The sequence below is a fragment of the Cnephaeus nilssonii genome (genome assembly GCF_951640355.1).
Source record: "Cnephaeus nilssonii genome assembly, chromosome: 21".
NCBI classification, from domain to species: Eukaryota; Metazoa; Chordata; class Mammalia; order Chiroptera; family Vespertilionidae; genus Cnephaeus; species Cnephaeus nilssonii.
The window spans coordinates 26,839,725-26,861,026 of NC_137092.1; the positions used below are offsets into that span (position 1 = coordinate 26,839,725).

At 39.2% G+C, this 21,302-nt stretch overlaps 1 protein-coding gene across 2 annotated transcripts in view; it reads left to right on the plus strand.

Moving 5' to 3' along the window:
- HMCN1 (hemicentin 1) overlaps window positions 1-21,302 on the plus strand; it is a 379,828-nt gene that overhangs the window by 216,137 nt on the left and 142,389 nt on the right. For both annotated transcript variants that reach the window (XM_079760677.1, XM_079760678.1), the window contains exons 24-35: window positions 887-1,159; window positions 2,031-2,126; window positions 3,272-3,466; window positions 5,243-5,373; window positions 5,533-5,680; window positions 7,800-7,926; window positions 11,052-11,206; window positions 15,214-15,492; window positions 15,969-16,250; window positions 17,244-17,352; window positions 18,351-18,520; window positions 20,107-20,261. In XM_079760677.1, coding sequence (XP_079616803.1) covers window positions 887-1,159; window positions 2,031-2,126; window positions 3,272-3,466; window positions 5,243-5,373; window positions 5,533-5,680; window positions 7,800-7,926; window positions 11,052-11,206; window positions 15,214-15,492; window positions 15,969-16,250; window positions 17,244-17,352; window positions 18,351-18,520; window positions 20,107-20,261 — 2,120 coding nt within the window. The remainder of the gene's footprint in view (window positions 1-886; window positions 1,160-2,030; window positions 2,127-3,271; window positions 3,467-5,242; window positions 5,374-5,532; window positions 5,681-7,799; window positions 7,927-11,051; window positions 11,207-15,213; window positions 15,493-15,968; window positions 16,251-17,243; window positions 17,353-18,350; window positions 18,521-20,106; window positions 20,262-21,302) is intronic.

Below are 21,302 nucleotides of genomic sequence, written 5' to 3' on the forward strand. Positions count from 1 at the left end.
TTTACTAGTCCTAGGGAACTAGGCATATTACCTTACCTCTCTTGTCTTTAGTTTTCTCATTCATGAAATAATGACAATAATACTATCAAACTTATAGGCTTCTTGTTAGTAACAACCTATAGAAAGTATTGGTTAAATATTAAGTTTAAAAGAAAGGACAGATGAATGTGTTTTTTTAGGGGGATAAGGTATATAAATCCTTATCATATCCTTATGGGTCTCTTTGAGTCTATAGCACATACTGCATGTATGTGGAACCCAATAATACATGCCAGTGCTTTGGTAAGTTATCTCATTTAAATTCCTATAGGAGGGCAGGTAAAGAGAAATAATGGAGACTTGATCTTGATTTTCTTCTCTGAAATTAGCAGAGCCCTTTATGAGAACCTTGTATTCCTGTCTGGCTCAAGCTTCCACAAAGAGAACAAAAATTAAGGATATTTAGAGAGAAATGCTTTTTGTTACAGTCTCTTATATTATAGAAATGATCTCGATCGCCTTTTAATAGGGTTTTAAACCTTAAGTTATTTACAGGTTAAAGGAAATGGAACATTTTTAAGTGCTTGCTCTCCCTCAAGTTTAGAACCAGGCGTTATACATGTATTATGTCCCATAGTCCTTGCGGTGGACTGGTGTGGAAGAGGTTATTTTGCCTTGCAGTGGACTGGGGTGGGAGCGGTTATTTGGCTTAGGAAACAAACAGGCCTCGGGAAATGGACCAGCTTGCCCTAGAGCACAGAGTTAGTAAGTGGCCTGAGCCTGGGTCCACATCCTGAGGTTATTCCAGTTTGTCATCCTGCCTCTTGGTAAGGAGCTCTCATTTAGAGTGAGAAAAGGAAGGGGATTTTTAAAAATTGAATTATGGATACTCAGTTGTTGTTTCCAGTTCCTCCAAAGATACAGCGTGGCCCTAAACTTCTGAAAGTCCGAGTTGGCCAAAGAGCAGACATTCCGTGCAATGCTCAAGGGACGCCTCTTCCTGTAATCACCTGGTTTAAGGGTGGAAGCGCCGTGCTGGTTGATGGAGTCCAGCATATTAGCCATCCAGGTGGAATGTTAAGCATCAACCAAGCCATGCTCTCAGATGCCGGAGTATACACATGTGTTGCTGCTAACATAGCAGGCAGCGATGAAACAGAGATAACACTCCACGTCCAAGGTGATTTGGGGCATAGGGAGATACATGTATGGTGGGGGTTGGGAGTGTGAGAAAATGGCTGGAGACTACATACAAAATATATAGTCCTGGATAGTCTTGGATCACTTTTAGAAGATTTCTGTATATGACTCTTTACTCAACTTGGAAAGGAGAACCATTCTAGAAAGAAACGAAACCCTGCTATTACTAAACCGGCCTCCATTTTTGTATGTTTAAATGAAATTTGAAAATGAAATTGCCATGAATGAGATGATGGCATCAGTCCCAGATCACTGCCCCACCCACTGTCTTTGGTTTGGGAGAAATTTTGGACAGAGTGAGTTGGAGTAGGATCTCGCCTGATAGTGGTACGGTGCGCTCAGTATTGATCCCTAGAAAATCTAGTTCCACGGTTTGCTGTAATGATGTTGGCCTTGTTTAGAGGGTTTAATTGTTCCTTCAAGCTACAAATATTTATCCAGCTCCTACCAAGTGTCTGTCCTGTTTTTGGAAGTGAGGAGAAAGTCGTGAAAAAGGCCAAGCACCTGCTTTTATGAGCTGTTCCACTGTGAATAGGCAGAGAACAAGCAAACAAATAAACAAAAACATGGATCATATAAGTGCTGGGTGGAAAATTAAAATAGGGTGATGCTCCTAGCAGTTGGCTGTGTTAGGTTGGATTGTCAGGTAGGCCTCCTGTGAGGAGGTGATATTTAGGGTAAGATCTTATTGACTCTACGGAACCAGCCATGTGGAAATCAGGGGGAAGAACATTCCTGGTCAGGGAGAATACCAATGCAAAGGCAAGAAGGAAAGATAAGTAGGTATCGAACTTAGCATGATACTTAGTACTTTGTCCAAGTCTGAGATAATACATTTATTTTTCTAATAGAACCACCTACACTGGAAGATCTGGAACCTCCATATAACACCCCATTCCAAGAAAGAGTGGCCAATCAGCGCATTGCATTTCCATGTCCTGCAAAAGGTGTGTACTACTCAGACATATGGGCATTGGCGTAATGTCATATTGTTCCTTCTACACTGAGCCCACATCAATTCATAAAATCCCACTTGTGAGTGCTTGTTATAATATCTGGGCATAATAGAAACTAATCCCTCTTTCAAATAACAGCTATTTGAATAGGAGTTTTTCCCTCTCAGGTATTTTATTTCTTTCAGTGAAAAGACCTTCTGCTCCTTCACACTTGCCTCATTTAGTATGTCTTCCATATAGTTCATGCTCTTTCCCATTACTTCTCATCTCTATTCTATCAGGCCTATTTAGGATGTGAATTATAAAGCATTTTATTACATCACTTATGGAGTCTATTTGGTTGAGCAATCTTCGTGTTTATTCCTTTGACTAGAGGCCCGGCACACGAAATTCGTGCACGGGTACAGTCCCTAGGCCTGGCCTACAATCAGGGCCATCTTCCCCGGCTCCCTGTAGCCGGCCCTGCCCCCTGCCTCCACCCACCCCTGGTTCCTCGTTTGCCATTGGGTGATTGGAGCCTGCCAGCTGGTGGGAGGAACCGAGAGGTCAGCCATTCCCACCCGCTCGCCGGCCCCTCCCCCACTGTGGGTCACCCTCTATGTGTGGCCTGGCACCGCCCACATCCCCTGTCATCCACCCCTGGTTTCCATTCACCATCAGGGGATGGGAGCCTGCTGGTTGGGGAAAAGGATAGAAAGGTGGTCAGTGCACCTCATAGTGACTGGTCGAGCAGTCATTCTGGTCGTTCTGCCATTAGGGTCAATTTGCATATTTTCCTTTTATTATATAGGATAGTATCTTATTTTACCTCTTCTTTTATTTTCAACCAAAAACTCCTCATATATCTAGTCTATTTGATTAATTTAGTTTTTCCCACTAAGCACCATGACTCACAAGAAAATGCTTTTCTTACTGTCATCTGAATGTCTTGATAAAAATAACTTTGATCAGACTCTATACTAGAGATCATAGGTCTCTTAAGACTAATCAGGAATTAGAGGTACCCATGCCAGGGGAAATTATCTTGAAAGTAACATATACATTAGGGTACAAATTATTTCCTTGTAGTATACTGGATCTTTAATAGTGATTACTAATTTTGTTGTAAAATATTACAAGGCTTTATCCTTTTTTAGGTACTCCCAAACCAACCATCAAATGGTTACGGAATGGTAGAGAGCTGACAGGCAGAGAGCCCGGTATTTCTATCTTGGATGAAGGCACAATGTTGGTTATTGCTTCTGTTACACCATATGACAATGGGGAGTATATCTGTGTAGTAGTCAATGAAGCTGGGACCACAGAAAAAAAATATAACCTCAAAGTCCATGGTAAATACAGATAAAAATGCTAAAATCACATAATTGAATATGTGACATTTTCAAATTATTATATATATAAGTTATTCTCTCAGTGTAGTGTTATGTAATGTGAATAGAAATGTTATCAAACAAAACTGGTGATCTGGTTGTATTTATTGATTGATTTGATTAAAACATAATTTTTTATTGTAACTATTTTTTAAAAATTTTATTGAATTGGTGTGATATTGGTTAATAAAATTATATAGGTCTCAGGTGTACAGTTCTATAATATTATCATCTGTATATTGTGTTATGCATTTACCACCCCAAGTCAAGTCTCCTTCCATCACCATTTATCCCCCCTTTACCCTCTTCTACCCCTCACCCCCCTTTCCCTCTGGTAATCATGATACTGTTGTCTGTGTCTATGAGTTTGTTTATTTTCTTTGCTTAATCTCTTTGCCTATATCATTCAGAATTCAAATGGTAGAAAAATATATATAGTCAAAAGTGTCATGACCAGGAGCTGAGTCCTCTACTAATCCTCCCTAGGACCAAAGAAAGTCATTAGCTTTATATGTACGTGTGTGTATCTTCCCAGAGATATTTATACATAGGCAAAGAAATATATATACATTTTTGTCCTCACTTTATTTTAATTTTTGGTTAATCCTCACCTGAGGATATTTTTTCCATCCATTTCTAGAAAGAGTGGAAGGAAGCGGGGGCGGGAAAGAGAGAGAGAGAGAGAGAGAGAGAGAGAGAGAGACAGACATTTATTGGCTGCCTCCCACATACGCCCTGACTGGGGCCAAGAAATGATCCCATAACCCAGTTGCGTGCCCTTTACCTGGAATCAAACCCCAGAACCTTCGGGCACGGGCCAACACTCTAACCACTGAGCACACTGGCAGGGCTATCCTCATTTTCTTTATTCATTTATTTATTTATTTTTATGTATTTATATTTTAAATATATTTTTATTGATTTCAGAGAGGAAGGGAGAGGGAGAGAGAGAGAGAAAAACATCAATGAGAGAGAATCATTGATCAGCTGTCTCCTGCACGCCCCCTACTGGGGATTAAGCCCACAACCCGGGCATGTGCCCTTGACCGTAATCAAAGCTGGGACCCTTCAGTTCACAGGCTGACACTCTCTCCACTGAGCCAAACCAGCTAGGGCTATCCTCATTTTATATCCATTACTCTTTACCTTGTCTGTATTGCTAAAACAATCTATCTTTGAGAATATTCAATATTCCTAACCCTTATTTATACCTACACTTTATGGCTATGCCACTATTTACTTAACCTTCCTCTATTAATGATGAACATTTAGATTACCAGTTTTTTGCTATTATAAGTAACAGTTCAATGAAAATCTTGTACTTTTGTCATTTTGTCAAAGCTGTGTACCTTTTAAAATTTGATGGATATTGGCTTCCATAGACCCTGGGCCATATTCACTTATGTCAGGAAAGTAATGAGGCCCACTTGACTTAATTAAGACACTAGTGATTTGTATTTTAAGTGATTTGTAGAATAAATAGGTTCTCCCTTGAATTTATCCTGAAGTGTATCCTCAGTTCAAAACTCTGAAAAAGAAAAATTCAATAAGGATTACTTATAATAAATGCATTGGTCAAGACTTTTCATTTTCTATTAAAGTATGTGCTTACAATATGACCAGCGGGTTTTAAAGCACAAATCTGATAGAATTTGCTTACTAAAGGCCTGAGCAAAGAAACTTTGTAAGTAATATTTATTATAAGGGTATGTAGCCATGACTCCTCTCTTTTTGCAGTTCCTCCAGTAATTAAAGATAAAGAACAAGTAACAAATGTGTCCGTGTTGGTCAATCAGCTGACCAATCTCTTCTGTGAAGTTGAAGGTACTCCCTCTCCCATCATCATGTGGTACAAAGATGATGTCCAGGTAAGTGGAGACATCCAAATATTCGTCATTCCTTGCCTCTGAAAGACATCATTCAGATGAGATTTTCTTCTTAATAATAATATGAAAAATGTACTTGAATTTTTGATTATGCATCCTAATTGGGATTGGAAATAACACTGAGCATTTTGCCCCTTAAAGGTGACTGAAAGCAGCACTATTCAGATTGTGAACAATGGGAAGATATTAAAGCTCTTCAAAGCCACTCCAAAGGATGCGGGAAGATACTCCTGCAAAGCAGTTAATGTTGCAGGCTCCTCTCAGAAGTACTTTAACATCGATGTGCTAGGTAAGGAAAACATTCTTTTAAAGACACTACAAATCAGGTGCATTTCTTACATACGATAGAGCTGACTGAAAGAGTAAAGAGAAAAATAAATTGATAGGATAAATATCTTCCTATCACTCTATCATTATTTTTGTCATTAATATTTGTTGAACAGAATCATATTGTGTGGAGATTTAAAAGGTATTATTTATCACACAGAGACATCTATGCATTTTTGGTACTGTCTTATACATAAAATAGTAAATTACAACACTTGTCAATTTCTCCAGTTAGGTAGGCAGGAATTTCTCTGGGTAGTAACTGTGTAGGATGAGGCAGAGTAAGTACCATTCGTGCTGTCGACATCTCCTGAAGCTACTAGGTTGTACTTGAACTTGGATGGTAGAAAATGCACCGTTCCCTGCCTTCTAATTAATTTTTGTAACTAAATCACCTCAGCTCTGATTCTAATTAATGGGGGAGAATTCTGAGAACAGGTAATAACTGTAATCAATTGGGTTAGAAAACATTTTTAATTTTTAACAGTAATCATAAATTTAAAATTTTATAATTTAGTGTGTGAAATTATATTTGCCAATTTGAGTTTACATAGTGATAACATGACTTCCTCTCTTCTCAGTATTTTGCTCACCAAAATGGGCATGTGATTTATAAGTCTGGGGTGGAAGTAGGGATGATGCTGCATTAAAATTACCATACAAACTGTTATAATATAAAATTAATCTTCCTCACTAAACTTCTCAAAGTCTGAGGTACTTTGCATTTCCTGTACCAACATTACCATTATTATATTTAAGTATAGGCTATAAAATCTAAGTAATGTTTTCTGCCGTTAGTCCTATTGGCATCATTTCTCTTGACATTTGCTTTGAATTTTGTCTGTGCTGAGGACTCCCACATTTTTATCTCCAGCTCAGACTTTTCTGGCATGGTGAACTGAGTGGTCTCAACGAATGTCTGTTGTGGTCACCTGTGGTGATTCCTATCATAGTGACCAATACCTCCACCCATCCCCTCACTTCTGCCAGAACCTGGTACTCCTTCCTGCCTCCGTCTCCCCTACTCCTTAAACCTACATCCTCTTAAGTCTGTTTCCTAATTCCATGTTAAATTATTTACTCCTTTCTATTTCCACTGTGAAGGTATCATTTATAAGCTGCGTTAATACCATATAATAGCCTCCTAACTCACTCCATCATCCACTCTTTGCCATGGGAATCCACTCTTTATGCAACAGCCAGCATGGTTTTAAAACACAAATCTGATCGTATCCCTCACCTACTGAAACCCTTTAACAGCTGGAGATGAAACCCTTCATTTCCCTGAAGATGAAGAACCAGGCACCTTAGCACAGTGGTCGGCAAACCGCAGCTCGAGAGCCACATGCGGCTCTTTGGCCCCTTGAGTGTGGCTCTTCCACAAAATACCACGGCCTGGGCGAGTCTATTTTGAAGAAGTGGCATTAGAAGTTGAAGTTGAAAAAATTTGGCTCTCAAAAGAAATTTCAATCGTTGTACTGTTGATATTTGGCTCTGTTGACTAATGAGTTTGCCGACCACTGCCTTAGCACGATGTGAAGGGAGAAGATTCGAAGGTCAGGACAGTGTACAGGAACTCTTCAATATGTTTGATAATTTTGAGAATAAAAACTAGCAGAGCCAACACTATACTCAGATCCAGTTTTAGCGTAGGAGCCCTGTAAAAGAGACAGGGGTGATATATTTTAAGCAGGACTATGGTGTGATATGTAAAATTTGAACACTCATTATAAGATTGACATTGGTTATGTCATTCATTAAAATGTATAGCAGTAGTAAATTGTCTGAGCTTCACTACTCACTCATATTCTAAACTCCTTCTGTACATGGATTTAATGCTCCTCAAAATGAGCAAAATGAGTTTTGTACTACCAAGAACTGTCCTGCTATCAAGTCTTTCATGAATGTATTCCTGAACTTGAATTTAACATTTGGTTAAATGTGATATGAAAAAAGATTATTCTGTGATATGTTTAACAGTAAGATCTTATTGAAATACTGTAGAAATCATTGATCATCTGATCTCCTTCCCCCCACTCTTTTTGCAAAGTTATAGATTTTCATGATAATATGTCTTTAAGTCCCACCCACCATAATAGGTGCCAACTCCCCCAATGAAGTCTCAGTTGTCCTCAGCCACGACACCAGCCTTGAATGCCAGGTCAAGGGCACTCCCTTCCCAGTGATTGACTGGTTCAAAGATGGCAAGTGAGTATCTTTTCTGTATTTGTTACAATGGTATATATAGGAAATCGATGTGTAAACGCATATGGATTTTCTCTTAATTATTTTACCGCACGGACTATTATTGAATGCGCATGACAGAAGACAATATTGCTCAAAAAGTGGTCTCAAAGCCTTACAATACCTTTCGTTCTTATGAATTACAAGACTCTTTATAATTGCTGGGGATTTTATTTTAGAATCATATGAAACTCAAGTTTATTATATATACATGAAGTAGTCTTTCCACAGGCTAAGAATTTTTAAAAAAATAAAAAAAAGTAACTTCCAAATGCAGAAGTGAATTTGCTTTGATATGGGAATTGTTTGAATTATTTAAAAAGAAAATGTGTTGCCCTGGCCAGTGTGGCTCAATGGCTAGAGTGCCGATCTGAGTACCCCGGGGTCAGAGGTTCAATTCCTGGTCAAGGGCACATATCTGGGTTGCAGGTTCATTACCTGGCCCTGGTCAAGGTATGCAGGAGGCAACCAATTGATGTATCTCTCTCACATCGCGCTCGCTCTCTCTCTCTTTCTTTCTCTCTTGCTCCTTCTCTTGTTCCCTCCCTCCCTCTGTCTCTCCCTTCCACTCTCTCTAAAAAGCAATGGAAATATACTTGGGTGAGGATTAACAAAATAAAAAAAAGGAAAAGGAAAAAGAAAATTTGTTTACAACAGCAAGATAGCAATACTTAAGCTAGTTCTCTATACAGGCAAAAAGGAACAACCACAGAAGAGCAGTCAGATGTTTCTTAGACTTCAAGTTCAAGGTCTGTTGAGGTTTGCCCACACTGATGTAACTGCATGATTTGTATTGTTCGTGAGAGTTCATTTCTCATGGCATGGTCACAATTCATGTATTAGAGTAGTTCCTCAGAGCAGGTGTCTAAGACCTGAGCAGCCCAGAGAAAAACTTTCCAGTGTATATAAAGGACTGTATGCAAACTTTTTAAAGATCAGTAAGCCAAACAACAGCATAGAAAAATGGATGGAAGGTATGAACAGGCAATTAAAAATATATTAAGGAAGCAATAAATGTATTAGAAGATGCTCACCCTCAATAATTTGGAGAATGTACATAAAAATCATACGATTTTATTATTCACAAGCCAGGCAAAAATAAAAAGGTGAAATTTGAAAAATATCATGTATTTGCTAGAGAATATGAACTGGTACTATGAAAGGTACTACTGGCTTATTAATATAGCAATGCTTCTAATTAAGTATCATGTGGTTAAGACACTGGTGCTATTAAGATTTGAATGCTCTAGCCTGACCGGTGTGGCTCAGTGGTTGAGCGTCGACCTATGAACCAGGAGGTCACAGTTCCATTCTTGGTCAGGGCACATGCCCGGGTTGTGGGCTCCATCCCCAGTGGGGGGCATGCAGGAGGCAGCCGATCAATGATTCTCTCTCATCAGTGGTGTTTCTATCTCTCGCTCTCCCTTCCTCTCTCTGAAATCAATAAAAATATATTTTTTAAAAAGAGAAGATTGGGAATGCTCCTGTGCTGTCACGGAGCAATTACACCTTCAGCATCTAGAGCGGGAAGCAGCCATGGTGTCCACAGGACGGCCTTTGCATGTGGATGTTCTCCCTCGATGATAATATCTCGGTGATATTCCCTGCAAAGCTGTGATGGCAGAAAAGCAAGAACTGCCTAAAGCACCACACTAGGAAAACGGGTAGATAACTCACGACACGACACCGTCATATTAGGAAACACTGTGCAGCAGTTAAAAAGAGTAAGATCAAACTCTGTGTATCAACAATATCTCCATAGCTATTATTGAGTAAAAAGTAGAACAAGAACACAGTGCTATTTATGTTCAAAAACGTTAGATTCCCTTGGAAATACATGTATGGGTGAAAATATTTAGGAAAACATGGGAGAATGCAAACCAAACTGATAATGGTGAGAGGTCTAGAGAGAAGACTCACATTAGGGGTTAATAAACCAAGAAGCCCTTTCCTTATTATAATGCTTACATTTTTTACTTCTTTAAATTATTATGTTACTTGCATAATTAACCATTAGTAAAACTTTAAGTTATTTAAATTTGAATAACCGTATCAGGTATTCACTTCCTTAAACAGTTAAAATGCATTAAACTAAGTACTTTATTCTCTTAGCTTTTGAAAACTTTATACAAAATGTCATGCAAGAAGTAGTAAGGGATGCTAGCAAAGAAATTAAATGTGTTTCCATTTAATCTTGTAGTCTGACTAGTGGCTTATTAATATAGCAATGCTTCTAATTAGGTATCCTGTGGTTAAGTCACTGCAACTTTTTAAAAACTAGCTGTGAGTATTCCTAAAAAGAAGACCAATGGATTTTTAAAGAGATGACTCTTGGGATATCATAGACTTTAATAACCATGATGCTTTGAGTATTAAGTAAAGCTGTTGCCAGTTGTATAAAGTGAACATTTAAGAGTCAGTAAATGGCTCGGTATAGCAGAAAAAGACTTCCTGGACAACTATATATGAGCTGCTTTTGTCATAAATATCTCTCAGTATTTATGAATAAAAAACCATTCATATTTACTATAATATCTACTTTTTAGAAAAGTTGTCCTAGTCATTGCCTTTAGTAAGTAATAACCATTTTTTCTATTGTGAATACTTTTCCAGATATTGATATAGTGATAATTGGTTCAAAAATTATATTGCTTGGCCTGAAGCTCCTATACTCTTGGTTTTTCTTTTCTAAATGATAGTAGAAATATTGGCTGTGCAAACACCACTCCCCAAAAAACAAAACAAAACAAAAGCAAAACAACCAGAAGAAGAAAAAGAGGGAGGGATGAATGACTGAAGTAGATAATGATACTGCCAGTTTTCTATTAATATTATTCAACACTAAGTTCAAAATGAAGAAACTCTTCATCTTAAAGTGACAATTATCTCACTTGCATTAGTGAAGTGGTTTAATAATTCCATTCTTCTCAGTAGGAGTACTAATCACATCATTTTTAAAAAAGATTTATACTGAAAAATTCAACATTGATTTTTAACCTCATTTGACAATGATTTTTGTTGTGATTAAGAAGAGAGGAAATACAGGAAAATAAAAATGGACTCATGGAATAAAATTTTATTTTTTCTAGGCCTTTATTTTTGGGAGATCCTAATATTGAACTTCTAGACAGAGGACAAGTTTTACATCTAAAGAACGCACGGAGAAGTGACAAGGGGCGCTACCAGTGTACTGTGTCCAATGCAGCTGGCAAGCAAGCCAAGGATATAAAACTGACAGTCCATAGTAAGTGTGACTTTCCTGTGCTTTTCACTGGTATTAGTTCTCCGTATAAATTGAAAAGCAGGGTTCACGCTAATATTAACTGTTCTTTTATTCAGACTGAATAATTTAGAATGCTACTTTAGAATGAACAGTCTGTCTTTATGTGTTTTAGGCTAGAATGTTGCATCCGATTTTAATGCATTTTATCAGTAAGTATGGGCTTTTTTCAAGTGGTTTAGTGGTTTTTATGTGATCTCACTTAAGAGGTCATGGATTTCCTAATTGGTTGGTATATACATAGACCAATTGTTTACATCCTTAAAGGGACATATTTAAAAAAAGACCCTCTAAAAAGGCACAGTGCATTTTAATGTGCATGTGTTTATAACCTTTCTCTTTAACAACCTTTCACAAACAGAAGGACGGGGTCTCAGAAAAAGTATACATAAATTAAATTGAAACTGTAAGTGGCATTTATTTGGCAAATTTAAGCAATAGATGGATGTTATACTGTTCTACTGTCAACTGGAAATGTTCTTTGAGTAATTTTTCTCAATTTCACAAATACAATCTTTTAAATTATAAATGCTATTCCTTTGTAAAACATTTATGGAGGATAGGCAGTTGTTTGAACCTGTGTTTTTGGATTCATTGATGTATCATCTAATTAGGCTACCCAGCTGATTTAGAAAGTCTTCATCATTTGCATTTGCATCAAGGTCTGACAAACATTGCTGAAACTGAAATTTGAGCTCAGAAAATATATCCACTGCAAATTTGTAGCGGAATCGAGTGCATGGGAAATGTATTAAGCAGCTGACCATTCTTGTGATTCAAACAACAGAATGACTAACACAGTATAAATATTGCACTTAAATGTTGTTTTTGTCTGCTAATTTTAGGTTGAATTCATTTTAAAAAATTATCAAGCTTATAGCCAAACTAATTTTCAAAATCTTCCAGTATTCAGTAATCGTATTTGAAGACAATTCTTCTCATTCAGAAAATAAATTTAGTCTAAGTTTTAAGTTCAAAAAATTATAATGTAACTTTACCACCATTAAGGAATTAAACTACTATATTGTAGGATTAGTGATTTTATACACCTACTTCTGAAAAAAAAAATGAAACTACTGATGTTTAAATTCATAAGAGCCAATAAAATATACCTTGAACACTAATATGTTCAATAACATATTAATATTTTTCACAGTGTTTGCTAATAAATAATATAAGCAATAAAGATAGACTTTTGATGCCTTATATTTTAACTAGTGGCCCGGTGCATGAAATTCGTGCACATTAAAAGGGGATTAATTAGAGGAAATAATTTAATATTGCTATTTGCCCTTTCTCTATAATAGAAGTGTCAGAGATGAAAGAAAATTAGTAAAATGTATATGAAAACCTTCCTCTTGTCAGAATCTGGAGCACACCATGGGACTCAGAGTCAAGTCCCTGCCTACCCACATTTGCCTCAAAATCGCGTGAGATCCAGACCTGGCCGTCCACCCCCGCATTGGGCTAGATCCAGACCCGGCCATTCCCACTCTTGTCAAGCCCCGCCGGGCAGGGAATGTAGCCTCAGGTCCCTTGGCCCAGTGCCAGGATGGGGGGCGTGGCCTGAGGTCCCCCAGCCCAGACCAGGGTGGGGTTGTGCCTTGAGGTCCCCCATCAAGCCCTGCCAGGTGTGGGACACGGCCTGAGATCCCCTGTCAAGCCCTGCTGGGTGGGTGGCATGGCCTGAGGTCCCCTGTCAAGCCCCGCCAGGCGGGGGGGTGCAGCCTCAAGTCCCCCGGCCCAGAACTGGGAGGGGGGCACAGCCTCAGGTTCCCTGTCAAGCCCCACCGGCAGGGTGGGTGCAGCCTCCGGTCCCCGTCAAGACCCGCTGGCTGGGGGGCACTGCCTGAGGTCCCCTATCTAGCCCTGCCGGGCGGGGGGTGCAGTCCGAGGTCCCCCGGCCTGGTGCTGGGGCGGGGGAAGCAGCCTGAGGTCCCCTAGCCCAGCACCAGGACAGGAAGCGCACCTGGAGGTCCCCTGTCGAGCCCTGCTGGGTGGGGGGCGCGATCTGAGATCCCTATCAAGCCCTGCCGGGTGCGGGAGGGCATAGCCTCAGGTCCCTGCTGATTGCTTGTTAAGGCTCCTTATGGGAACTTGGCCTCAGCTGTGGGTGTAGCCATCTTTGTGATGGAGTGATGGTCAATTAGCATATTCCCTCTTTATTAGATAGGATAAGCTTTGTAAATCTGTCTTAGTCTTTTTCAGCCTCACCCATATTTTTCCAACATAAGTTTATTTTAGTTTTTTTTGTTATTGTTTTCTTTTACCATCAGTTTTAACACATCTTAGCAGATTCCACTTCAGATTATAATGGATTCATGTTTTTTCAACTTCTTAGAAAACATTTTTGTTGGTAATTTTTATACAGACTATTCTTCACTTTCTTCAGAGTTAGCATTTAGTCCTCAAATAAACAAACAAAAAAAAACAACCAACTAAGTAATGTCATTAACACCTGTCAATTTGTCAAAATCCAAGTATAATAGATCTCGCCATAAATAATGTGTGAGAAAAATTTGTGTGTGTGAATGTCTGTCACTGTGAACTAGTTCTAAGAATGGTTATCAGAAAACATTGAGGTACTCTGCTCAGCAGCCAGGTCTTGTTTTCTAATATCATCTCCACTAAAAGGAACCGAGGCTTCTTGGAGAAATGGTTAATTCTAGGACAGGGGCAGGAATATGCAGGCAGCCTGGAGCATGTGGTGGGACCAGAAAGTTCGAAAGCACTAAAATAATAAAATGACATGGGTATGTCAAAGGGACATAGGAGCCAACTGGAATAGCTTCCAATGGACAAAACTGGGACAATTCAAACAACAAAACAAATAATATAGTATTATATTTTAACCCCAAACATAAGTTTTCAGGAGTCCATATTGATTTAAATACATGATTGGATAAGTGAATAAATTGAAGAGGAGTGACAAATCTCCCATATAGACGATTCCAAATAAATTATATAGGTATTCCCCTCTCAAGGACGTAGAACATAACTTTACCCCATGGGTATGAGCTGGGGAGAGTGATTCCTTTCCAAAGACCAGGGCGAAAGGGAGCAACTCTACACTCGAAGAAACCTAGCAAAATCTGCCTTGACCGGGTTGTCAAAGTAGCATCATCAAGGATGAGTGTGCTGATAGCATGTACCCTTGACTGAGAAAGTGCTTTACCTCTGTCATCTTTCTCCCAAAGACCCATAACCCTCGTCTAAGCGTAAGAACAACATCCCACAAAACATCCTGTTCTGAAATAAAATAAGTGTCATAAAATAATGTGAAGGCACTAAGTCAGGCACACGCCATTTGGTTTCTCTTAAATCGTTGCAATTATAGCACAATCCTGGAATGACCACGTTCAGAATATGCAGCAGTTTTGAGCCACTGGAGTTGTTTTTCCGACAGCAGAGTCCCCATGTGGTGTGAGAAGCCAGGCATGTGGTTGCTGAATTATGGAAGAGACACATGTAGCCAATTAGACGAGTAAAGTCCAGTGAGTGAAGTCTTGGCAGGTCCAAGAAAAAGTAAGAAGCAAAAGTTAAAGACTCCACAGTGATCACCAGTAGCTGGTTCTGAAAGCACTTAGACCTTTAGTATTTCTTGGGGGCAGTACCACACCTGACAATTTTGCTCCCTTGGCCCGATTTCAAGCCCATGTATATCTACTTTAAGTGGCACTTCGCTTTGTTTTGCTTTGGTAAATGTAACGTTCTTAGGCTGTTATGTCTATTGGACTTAAATGAACCCCTGAAATGAAAGCTGTGACGTTCTGCTTTATCTGAAACCCAGAAGGAGGGTGAAAAAAATGGACAAAACAGGCAAATCATTATCAGCAGATAAATCACAGGCTTCCTCATTGTCTTGAATGTGTATTGACTTTGAGTGCACCATTTAAACACCTGTCCCATTTGAGATTTTGTGCAGATGCTGAAGCCTAGAAAACTTGTTTCTGCTCTGAAACCCTTTGTAGTTCCACCCAGTATCAAAGGAGGGAATGTCACCACGGAAGTATCAGCATTGATCCACAGCGTAATTAAGCTGGAGTGTGAAACACGCGGGCTTCCCATGCCAGCTGTCACGTGGTATAAGGAGGGCCAGCCGATCCTATCCAGTTCGCAAGCACTTTATATCGATAAAGGACAGTTTCTTCATATCCCTCGAGCACAGGTCTCGGATTCAGCAACGTACGTGTGTCATGTCAGCAATGTTGCTGGAACTGCTGAAAAATCGTTCCACGTGGACGTTTATGGTAAGGAACAAATAGGTGCTTTCATCATCTCTCTTTCCACCTCTGCCTTCTCATAGGCCAACTTCCAATTCATTCACCAATAAGGTCCTGGTGGATTTTATCATTTTCAATATGCATGGGTAGGAGTTAGAAGACTTTGTCCCATGATTTGGAAAAAAATGTTTTTAAAAGTTACCGTTAGCAGGAAGCAGTCCATTCATTTGGCCAACCATTTGGCCGTGGCACTTAGGGCTACCAGACCATTTGGTTTTTATGCAGAAGGTAAAGTCATTGTTAGGACTAAAAGCATTCTCTTCTATTTGCCCTGCACAAGCCAGACACGGTATAGAATATCCCACAAATACTTAGAATAGCTGTAGATCAGCTGACCCAAGAAATCCTTTCCTCAACGGCCCAAGCCGGGGATGAATGGTAGGAGTCCTCCTATTTCATGGGGATTCAAAGAATTGCCTGAAATATTACTTTTTTTCTCACAGTTCCTCCAATGATTGAAGGTGACTTGGCTGTTCCTCTGAATAAGCAAGTGGTTGTTGCCCACTCACTGACACTGGAGTGCAAAGCTGCCGGCAACCCTCCGCCCGTTCTCACCTGGCTGAAGGATGGCGTCCCCGTGAAAGCCAGTGACAATATCCGCATAGAAGCTGGCGGGAAGAAGCTAGAGATCACGCGTGCCCTGGAAGTCGATCGGGGGCAGTATGTGTGTGTGGCGACCAGTGTGGCGGGAGAAAGGGAAATCAAATACGACGTTGATGTCTTAGGTACATAAGGATGCCCCTATCTGGATTCTCAGATTCCTAGCCAAACCTGACTAGTTTATTAAAGCTTTTTTTTTTTTTTTTTTTTTTTTTTTTTTTTTTTTTTTGGCCTGGCCCGTGTGGCTCAGAGGTTGAACATCAACCTATGAACCAGGAGGTCACAGCTCAATTCCCGGTCAAGACACATGCTCGCTCGGGTTGTGGGCTCGATCCCTAGTAGGGGCTGTGCAAGAGGCAGCTGATCAATGGTTCTCTCTCATCATTGATGTTTCGTTCTTTCTCTCCTTCTCCCTTCCTCTCTGAAATCTATAGAAACATAGTAAAGTTGGTTTTGGTTTTATTTTTTGGTCATGCAGTAAATAAAATAACCTGGAGAATAAAATAATCTGCAGTAATAGAATAATTTAGTTTTCTGTTCAACTCTGGACTGCACATTACTGAGTGTTGGATTTGTCACTAGAGCCCCAAGATCCAAAAACTCACATAAATCTTCCACTGGTTTTGATAGAATCCTTTGCGTTTGTAAGTGCATAGGTGCATTTTACACTTGTGACCACATCTGACTGCAGGAAGGGAGAGAACATGGTCTTCCGTGCCGAGCACCGTGATGGGCAGCAGGAAGCTTAGTCTCTTGGAAGTCATCTTGCAACCCTGAGTCTCACTTCTTTTGAATTGAAGGCTTTTGAATAGAGGCCCGGTTTCTTAGGTTCCCTCCTTTTATTCTTATGAAAATAAGCAACATAAAATAGGAGTCAACTTCATATTCAGATGGTATCCCTAACACCATAGTGCTAGATTAATTGCGAAAACTCCGCCATATGTCAAAAGTACATTCATTGACCCAGGCAAGTGTGTATTGTAAAATGTACTTAACATTTCAAATCCCCTTCATGTGCCAGTTACTGCGATACTTACCAACTTAGTGTGGCTTAAAGTGATGCTGTATTTTCTTCTTGCATACATTTCATTGCATGTTACATCTCTGTTGTTTTCTAGTGCCGCCGGCTGTAGAAGGAGGAGATGAAACATCTTACTTCATAGTGATGGTTAATAACTTACTGGAGCTAGATTGTCAAGTGACAGGCTCTCCCCCACCAACTATCATGTAAGGGTTTTGGTATGTCTATTAAATACCTCCCACTTTTTTATTTGAGTGTTTCAGAGCTATCTTGAAAGAGGTCCTGCATCGCTTAAAAGTGGTTGTATAAATTTACATTCTTTATATTCCTCTTTTAATAGACACACACTATATACAAGGCGACTTTTAATTGATACTCACAGGGTCTTTAAATCTGCTCAATTAGAGGCATTCCTTTTATGCTCTTAGAAATGACATCTCCAGTTTATAGAAACAGACTATCAAGCAGTCTGTTAACTCTTCCTGGGACCCTGAAATGTTTAATGAACAACTAAGTAAGAAGAAATGTACCAGACATATTAGGGAAATAGTTAACAGGCATATATGTTTACTGATTCTATTTTCTCATTCCTTCATTCACAAAGCATTTCTTGAATATTTATCTTTCATTTCCAAAGTGCTATAGGAAATGCAATTAAGGAACAGTCAACTAAGGGAATAAAATATTCCACCTAGGATTATAAAACTGTATGGAAAGTGATAACTCATAAGAAATGAAAAAATATAACGCTATATCATTTCAGGGTTTTATTTTACAGATGTTTTAAGATTGTGTTCATTTTGCTAGTTAATGTTATTTAAACATTTAAAGTAAATAATATTTAGGGGCATTTACCTCGTTTTGTAACCTAACATTAATAGATGAATGAAGAACTCAAGACATGGTTACTGGGTTCCAACAATATGCCAACTTCTGTGTTAGCCTGGGTTTCTTTTTTCCTTTCCCCATGTACAGTTTATTTTATAAAGTAATAAAATAGGAAATTAGGCAAATGCATAATTGAGAATTAATATATGTATGTGTATAAAAATATATAAATAAATATAGTTCCTCCAAGATACACACACACACACACACACACACACGAATGTATATGTATATATGAAGATATATATATATATATTTTCCAGGGACTTAACCATTTAAATACATATCCATACTTCTTTTTGCCTTGTTTATATAGGTGGCTGAAGGATGGCCAGCTAATTGATGAAAGGGATGGATTCAAGATTTTACTGAATGGACGCAAACTGGTCATTGCCCAGGCCCAAGTGTCAGATACAGGCCTTTATCGGTGCGTGGCAACCAACACTGCTGGAGACCACAGGAAGGAATTTGAAGTGACTGTTCATGGTAGGCTGAAGAAGGGACAAGAACATTTCATTTAAAATTAATTTTTGCATTGTTTCATTAGCTAATTCACTGTAGCTCTGGATAAATCTTGAGGTGTGGAAGAATAATGTAAAGAATGGTGGATTTTCACCCTGGACCCTGGCCAGTGTGGCTCAGTTGGCTGGGCGTTGTCCCCGCACTGAAAGGTTGCAGGTTCGATTCCTGGTCAGGGCACATGCCCAGGTTGCAGGCTCAATCCCCAGTAGGGAGTGTGCAGGAGGCAGCCCATCAGTGTTTTGCTCTCATGTTGATGTTTTCTCTCCCTCTCCCTTCTCTCTCTCTAAAAATCAACAATTAAAAAAAAGTGAATTTGACCTGGCTGGGGTTCTCAGTTGGTTGGAGAGCCATCCTGTATCCCTCCAAAAGGTTGCAGGTTCGATCCCAGGTTGGGACTCATACAGGAGGCAACTAATCGATGTTTCTCTGTCACATTGATTATCTGTCTGTCTCCCTCCCCCCCCCTTCCTCTTTCTCTAAAATTAATGAAAACATATCCTTGGGTGAGGATGAAAAAAAAGGGGGAATTTGAATTAAATAATGGTAGATTTTAGTCATTTTATTAACACACTTATCCAAGAGATACCATGTGAATGCATAGAGAACTGAAATGTTAGGATATTCTGCATAGAATGCCAGGTCTGAGGAATGATCCTACGTAAGATAAAAGAGGTAGGCAGAAAATTCCTACATCAGAGGGCTATGTCAGCCTTGAAGGGTTTAGCCAAAGCAGGAGGGAGTGTGAATAGAGTCATTTCCAGAAATGGAGGCTGAGGGTGTTATGCAGGATCCAGGGCATCTAAGTGCATTCACAAAACTGGCACAGGAGTGGGAAAACCATTACTGCAGCAACAGAAGCAACTTTCTGGCAGGTTGTATGTGTCTCGCTTGCCAGCAGAGCTTGGGAAGGAGGGACTGGAACGAGAGACCGGGGAGCCATTTGGAAGTCATCGCAGAGGTTTCTATGAATGTCAAGTTCATTTTCCCCTCTCCATGCAGACGCTTTTTTCCTGCCTTTTCAGTCCCGTGATGGAATATAGCTATCCTGTTTCACAGTCTCAGTTCCAATTCCTGAGTGAGGGAAGCTGGCAGGGCCAGCTTAAAGCAAGTTGCCATCCTGGGTTCCATCAGCCTTGCTGGGGGCAGGGTCACCCACCATAAATATGGGTGCTGATTTAATGAAGGAGTTCTCGAGAAGGGGAGGGTCACAATAAATAGGGAAAAAACACCCACTGCAAATATATTGTACTCATTCTTTTGAGAATTAGAGTTTTATAACTAAGAAATAAGTACTCGCTAAAGTATAAATTAAGTGCATGGGGTAAAATTATTTCATGTTTTGTTTACATTTTTACAGTTTCCAGTTTCGTTTTGCATACAGCTTTTGAAGTGTCTGACCCCACTGATTATGGTTTTTTGTTCCCTCCTTCCTTTGTCCTTCCCTCCCTCCCTCCCTCCCTCCCTCCCTCCCTCCCTCCCTCCTTCCCTCCTTTCTGCTTTCTCTATCCCTCTCTCCCTTCTATTCTACTTTCTTCCTCTCTTGCATCTAGTTCCTCCAACAATCAAATCCTCAGGCCTTTCTGAGAGAGCTGTAGTGAAATACAAGCCTATCACCTTGCAGTGCATAGCCAACGGCATTCCCAATCCATCCCTTACATGGCTCAAAGATGGCCAGCCTGTGAGCACTGCCCAAGGAAACTTCAGAGTAAGTAGAAATATTAGTGAGCCCCAAATGAGAAAGCTACACAAATCTTCCAGGAGCAGCACACACTTCTTTCCCAATCGTAGATTTTCCTGTCGTACGGATTTTGCTGAAAATTTATTGAAACAATATGTGTTTTCCTAAGCATTATTAAGAGCATTTAACTTAATATTTTCATATGAAGAACGGAGTTAATTAAAGACTAATTACTTGAACAGTCATATCAGTTTTTATTTTATTAGTTGGTACTTTTGTTATTTTGATTGATGACTATCTTAACTATTGAAAATCGGTGTTTTATGAATGAACAGTGTTCATCAATACTAAGAATATCCCCAATATGTTCATCATAAACTAAGATTAAGGTAAAGATACATCTATATAGACCTAATTGAAAAATATATTTTAGCCAGTGTTATAAGCTTCAAGAGGGCAGAGATTATATAACTGGTGTATAAATGTATCTCAGTACATGTTTGTTAAGTATATAGATAGTTGATAGATAGATACATAGATTCCAAACCTAGATAATTTAAATGATGCATTTAAAATTCAGATTAAAACATATTGCTACTAGGTTCAAGTTATTTGATTAATGTGTACATGAAAATGGCTTGTAATACGTTTTCAATAGGGAGGGATGTGCTGAGTTCTTTTCTCAGTACAATAGGTGGATACCTGTTCATTTATTATTCCTATTGCAAACCCAATGGAAGGAATCTTATACTTTGGCTATTGAAAGATTTAGTATGGAGCCTTCAAACATAGTGCAAGTAAACAACTGTTTACTGGAAATAGACATTTATTACATAATCATACAAAAATATAATTGCACAGTGTAATGAGTAATTTTAAGAGAAAAAAAGAGAGGTGTGACAACAGATAATGAGGAAAGCCTTGAAGCATGTGAGTGATTTATGGAGAAAGCCTTTGAGCAGAGATCTGAAGAAGACGCAGGAGTTAGATGGGTGAATTAGTGGAAGAGAACTGGTAGGGTATGTCAGAGAAGGTGTACATAGGCAAGCAACTTAAAGGAAAGGAGAG